This window comes from Lissotriton vulgaris, chromosome 5, assembly GCF_964263255.1.
Source record: "Lissotriton vulgaris chromosome 5, aLisVul1.2, whole genome shotgun sequence".
NCBI classification, from domain to species: Eukaryota; Metazoa; Chordata; class Amphibia; order Caudata; family Salamandridae; genus Lissotriton; species Lissotriton vulgaris.
In genome coordinates, this window is record NC_141693.1 from 1250867361 (window position 1) to 1250873680 (window position 6320).

Here is a 6320-nt window from a genome sequence, read left to right on the forward strand (position 1 = left end):
TAAGCATGCTTCAAGGTCAATTCCCAACCCCGAATAGGCTCTTTACATGGCAGGATAGATTCAAAACCATAGCAGCAGAGCTACGAAAGGTTTATTTTCTAAAAATTTGCAATCTACATTTTTTAGGTTGATACAATAATTTTAGGAAGTTTAACTTGCTGGTTAAAATTACGGTGATGTTGACTGGATGAACTGAAACGCAAGGAAAACCACATGAAGCAAGTCTCTAAATTATAAGAATTCTGAACCCAAAATGGTCTGTCAAGCCCAGGAGAATCGTTAAGTGTTATAGTTGTGTGCTAAAAAGCCCATTATTTTAGGCTACTGAATTTGAATCCACGTTGTCTAGTTCTAGAGCCACTCAGTTGTCCGACGGTGAATTGAGCAATGGAGAACTAACCTAGAATGATGAATTCACCAAAAACAGGTGCTGGAACTGCGTAGGTTTTGAGATTACTTGTTTTGAACATTGCACCATTCTTACTCGTTTAGGAATTGCAGCAATAGGTTTGGTTCCAGGCAGCTACCATAATATCATGAAAATAAGGCAAGCTGGTTATCACAATAATCTTCTACAGATGGAAATTTAACTTATTGGAACGTGAATAGATTCGTGTCTCCGGTAACGATTGGAAGCCCCGCGTGTGCAGCAGTAGTGTGGAAAAATCCTCTCAAATATGAATTGAAAACTAGGAGAAATGCGCATAATACACAATGGTTTGCAGATGTATAGCTGATACGTTTAGATTCTACTACAACATTAAAATAAGTCTGCAGGCATGTACTCCGCGAGAGATTATAAATTTTGTAACCAAAACTTTAATTCCAATTACATAGCACTTTACAATCCTTTACAGTATCATTTCACCGAACCCCATGAACACAACAGGGAAAAAAGTATTCAGCTGTAATGCAACATTCTTGGAATGACATAGTATGTACAACTCACAGAGAAGGTGCCAGAGTATGGTCGACTACAAACTGACTTTCATGATCAGCAAAAAAGCCCAACAGAATATGAAGTAAACCGGTTATAACTTCAGTTTAAGGCAACTTAATCAAAGTACACAAATGTCAGTACCTGCTCGTTCTATTGGAGGGCGTTCAATTGCATAGACATATGGGCAAGTTCAGATCACTTTGAACAATGTCCTACAACCCCCGAAGTCTCGTTTTAAGAAAACAGTCGCAATTACAAAATTAATGGTTTTATTTGGAGTCTATGCAAAACAAATGGAATGCCCAAGCTATTCAAGGGAATTTTACAACGCAAAGTTTAGGTTTACAGTTGTCATAAGATCTGCTCAAAAACCATATACAGATTCACATCTTTACAACAGTCACTGGTTACGAGACAATACAAAGTAAATCAACAGCTAAAACATTTTAAAAAATGCACCAAGCTTATGAAGTATTTAAACAAAACATTTCCAAAATGCAATGCTCCGTACATTTCCTTCTGAAGGCTGCGGCGCTATTTCCTTTCATTTGACCTAGAGCGACTTAAAAAGAAAAAAAGAAGCTGTCAATATCAGAATACGTTGTTGGGAGTAGGCACAAGGTAGTCATTTTTCTGAAACAGTTCCGTTGGACAGGGTTGCAAAAGTTAAAAAAGGCACTAACAGTTTTCATATTTGTTCTTGTCAAACGAGTTCTTTTTAGTCACACTCCCACTGCAGTCTAGAACAATATCTCCGCGTGCAAGTCGATCCCTGCACATGGCCATGTACTAAACTCTAATAAGGCAAAACACGTATACACCGCAGATAGGGCTGGTAAGGGAGTCAGTGGGATAAGTCTTTTAAAAAGCTGGAGGAACCAGTAACTAAACACATTTAAGATATCTTGTCCATGGCTACGTAAAAGTTTATAAACTGCCCGAATTTCACAGGTATGCCATTGCGTGTGTAGGTGCTCATGCCTAAAAGTAAAGGAGAATTAACACATCCCACCCTTTAAAGTGCTTTAAATAAGGACGGCCACAACCGGGCAAGAGTTCACATTATTTACATGCAATACATAAAGGATGTCTAATATACCTTCTAGATCTAGAGAATGAACGTGAAGGCTTGTGGTTCCTCTCTCTGGATAAGGATCTTTCACGTCTTCGGTCTCTAGAGAGGGACCTGTCGAAAAATACAATACAGAGCACGTTAGCAATTTCGCAACTTCAGAGAGCTTGAAAACAAACTTCACAAGTCAGTCTTCTCAAAGGGAATGTTAAAGTGGGTTGAAATGTGTTGCTTACAGTAAAGACCTGCAGCATAAGCAAACAACTAGGCATTGGTCAACTATTGGGCCTACTTTGGAAAAGGATGCGACAGAAAGGTGGGGGGGGGGGGGGGGGGGGGGGGAGGTCCATTTAGAATTAGACAGCACGCCGTAAGGACGATTCTGCAGTATCATTCAAGAAAATCAGCAGCACGTTACCTGCTTCGGCTGCGAGAAAAGCTCCTTCGTCGTGGCGACCTAGAACACAAATACAATTTGTATCAAACTAATTGTTAATGTTAAGAGAAATAAAATCACCAGGAGCCAGTGAACGCATGGTAAACTATCTTAGGGCTTAAACCTAGAAAAATAACGTCTTCACAACCTTTGAAAAAAGTACTGAAAGCCAAGATGCCATTAACCTTAAACCAAATGGATAACCAAATAAGCACGATCAAAATTCACAGCTCAAAGGTTCGGAACAGACCACATCAAACTCAATTGTGAAAAAAAGTCAAATATATTATTGCGTTATGTTAGTCTTTTACAGCCGAATACAAAGAACCTTCGTTTGTAGGTTCATCCCAAAAATTACAGTTAGTAAAGGTATTTTAAAGGTGGAAGGAGTTTCTCTTGCAATATGAGAACAATTAAGTAGACTCCTCTCACATGCAAATAACTTGTAGTCCGATTTCTCCTTCACCTTTAAAGGTTTCTGATATTTCAGACAATATATTGACGTACCATTTAATTATGCACAGCCAGCCTTTGATTTGAGAAATCATGAATTACGTATAAGCTGCTTACGTTATTTAACCAGCAGTAAACTGTATAAGCAGGAAAAACTTACTAGTTTTTGGTTTCAACAAGCTAGAAATGGTGAGGTGAGGCTGCCGGACTGACGGCCAAGTAGAATTTGCTGAAAAGGTTTGCCAGGTGTTGCGATGTATTTAGTTGGTTGGCGAAGGGGGTGTTGTGGATTTTTCCTGCTTTTTTTAGCCGAGCTGCTGCAGATGTTGTGAAGACATTTGGCAATGTAAACAGCTGAGCTGAATGGCCGGGAATGAGTGGGCGGTCGAGGAGGCCGCTGCCGATTTGGTTAATGTTGGAGAAGGCTGAGAACAGCATGCTCGGGAACCAAAGGGCGGTGCAACCTGACGACTGGCCATGCCTGGGTCATGTGATACGACACCAGCAAAGCTGAATGGGGCGCGCTGGTCACATGACGCTGAAAGGGCTAGTTGACTGGCTAATGTAGACCCAGAGGGTGGTGAGAAGAGACATGATGATGACTCTGTAACGGGGTTCATTTTTATTAATGATGGTCCAAAAGCACAAAAAAAATGAAAACAAGCCATCAGTACAACCATCTTGTTAGCTAACAAAGTACTCCTAATATGACGGATAATTACGTATCGTTCTACCTCAAAATACAATGGTTTCAACGGGTTCAAGTGCCCCCTCACCCGCAATATGGAGACCGAAACCATGTTGTAGGTTAGTTTTTGGGATAGGGACAATCACCACACCCGTACAGTATGGAAAAAAGGTGTCAACTAATAAGTTCTTAAATTACTTTTAGACTGTAAACTGACAGTACAGATAAATAATTCAAGTAATTGCTGCCAATTTCTCCGACAAGATTCTACTAGATAAGTGGCCAAAATTAGAAGCGTTTGCAATTTGGAGTATAGAAGTACCAGATGCTGAAAAAAAACAGTAGATTTAGGGAAAAGGCTACAATGGGACCAACTGACCAATACTTGGACTTGCAGCTTTGGGCGACCAGGATGGAATTAGCACAAACTCTGGCCACGGTAGGTCTCAAACCTAGCCAAACCCTACACTCAAGCTGATACATTACATAAAAAGATAAAAACCATTTCCATACGCACCTGCGACGAGGAGGCGGGCTTCTTCGACCTCTGTAGTCATCTCTTGGACGTCTACCCCCGCCCCACGATGGAGGCGGACCACGGTTTCTACTGCGTTTTTCGCCATTCGACAACTCAACTCTTACACGGCAGCCACACAGAGTTCTGTGAAGCGAAATACAACGAACGCATAAGGACATGCACAATAAGTATCCATAACAAATAAAATACGTAATGACAACGATATACGCTACAAAGTTTGCCAATGGTTATGAGGACTCACCTTCCATCTAATTCTCTCACAGCATCTGCCGCATCTCGTGGATCTTCAAATTCAACAAATGCAAAACCTGGTGGGTTTCGTGCCACCCACACGCTCCGGAGTGGTCCATAATACCCGAACGCGCGCTCCAACTCTGTCTTGTTTCCGTTGTTCCCAAGGTTACCAACATAGACCTTACAGTCCAGAGGGCAAGAGTCGCGATGCATGGCTAAAAGAAAAGGATGTAATTAGTAACAAATGCCTACAGCCAACAGAAAAATAAGCCTTAGTGTAGAAATACGGCTACGTGGGTCAAATTTTCAACTAGCAAAATCACTCAGGAACGAGGGTACAGCCTGAACAGATCTGCAACGTAAGACCGCCAAACCTGCCCTGGCAGAAAAAGCAAACTTGTGGGCAACACCAAATGCCCGTGGTGCTGAGAATACGCGCGCATTCTACAGCATAGTAAAAACGAGACTGACATCAGAACTGCAACATGATCCACAATGATCACGTTATACAAGAGTTCGGTAAAATGCTGCACAAAGAAATATTTCCGATAATAACAGGAACATAGAGGGAGAAGCCGCCTGTAGACGGAGTAAATAATTTAGCAGTAATGGCCGGGGCACAGCCGGAACACGAGGTGTGGTCCGACTGATGGCCATTCTGGCTAACAAAGGGAGGGCCGTGCGGGTAACATTCATGCTATTTGGAACAAAGATCTCGAGCATCGGGGGAATTTAGCATAAACGAATTGATCATAGTACATAAGGAATCCAACGGAGACCACGACTCTAAGGATAAAGGCATACATCGATCGAAGTAAAGGAGGGCTTTAGTACACCTACTTACCATCTATAACAGTTCCACCAACGGTACCCACTAGTTCGCATCAACGCGATGCAAATATTACAAATTACGCCTACATACAGTATAATTGACGCGCCACTTTAAATTTGGGTATGACCACACAACGTAACTTGTCACCATTAAACAACCGGGGGGTGAACCTCAAACTCTAACAAAGACCCAACAGTTTTTCATTTTATTATTTCCGACCGCGCAGAAGCAAATAACCAGGGGTCTACCCTGGAGACCGGCTGCGTGTCTCAGAGTAAAGAGTAGATTTTAACGATCGGTATACACGTGCCATTGAAAACTGGGACCTGACCACTAAGCATATATACAAAGCCCGGACAAGAAGCTGATTTTATTCCGTGAAACTGGGGTGGTTCCACGGTTCCCAAGCCAACGGGTTCCTGCAAGTGGCATTCGAAATGGCGGCTCTGTAAGGAACTACAAAATGGCGACATCTCTTTGTCGATGGGATGGCGCACTCGAGCGGAGTTTTATCGCGGGTTCGGTTTTAACTAGCAGTCTTTGTGCAGCACCATTTGTAACACGAGCAAAGAACAACCCTTGATTCGTAATTACCCTCTCTGGAATGTAGTCCACACAAACGATCTTCAACTTCAGCTCCCTCGACCAATTCTGCCTCGTCCCGACGACAAAATGGCTTCACTTTGTCTTTACATGAACACTATAAGAGGTTGGCTTTTTACGTCATATGCACTTTCACCAATCATTTCGGCGAATTGAACGCTCGGCTCAATTTCGCCACCTCCCCCTATTAGAACTGCAGGGCGGACTTGGCTGGGAAGGGGGAGCATAGACATAGAAAAGTAAGTAGGCAGACCGATGGAAAAGTGATATTTGTCCTGTAGGCACGTGTTTGAAAAATAAAAATCCTATTGCAGGTGATTTAAGTTAAATACATTTAATTAATTGAAATACATTTATTTTAAGTATACATATACAAGATTATACCTAAATTTCTAGATCGGATTTCTAAAACCGATTCAGTTGAACAATAACTTTTTTTCGGGATGCCTAAGACCCTTACAGTTCTAAAATGGCCGTAGCTTTAACGTACAGTGTCGGTCTGCTTCACTCTCACTGTGGAATTC

At 41.9% G+C, this 6320-nt stretch overlaps 1 protein-coding gene across 1 annotated transcript; it reads right to left on the reverse strand.

Moving 5' to 3' along the window:
• Positions 1-796: 796 nt before the first annotated feature.
• LOC147712412 (serine/arginine-rich splicing factor 3-like) lies at positions 797-5916 on the reverse strand. The gene is made up of 6 exons (XM_086923098.1): positions 5788-5916; positions 4369-4576; positions 4107-4250; positions 2431-2469; positions 2040-2126; positions 797-1502 (listed from the first exon to the last, which is right to left on the reverse strand). The coding sequence occupies exons 2-6, from the start codon at positions 4572-4574 to the stop codon at positions 1475-1477; spliced, it is 504 nt and encodes a 167-aa protein (XP_086779224.1). The 5' UTR covers positions 4575-4576; positions 5788-5916; the 3' UTR covers positions 797-1474.
• Between the last annotated feature and the right edge of the window lie 404 nt (positions 5917-6320).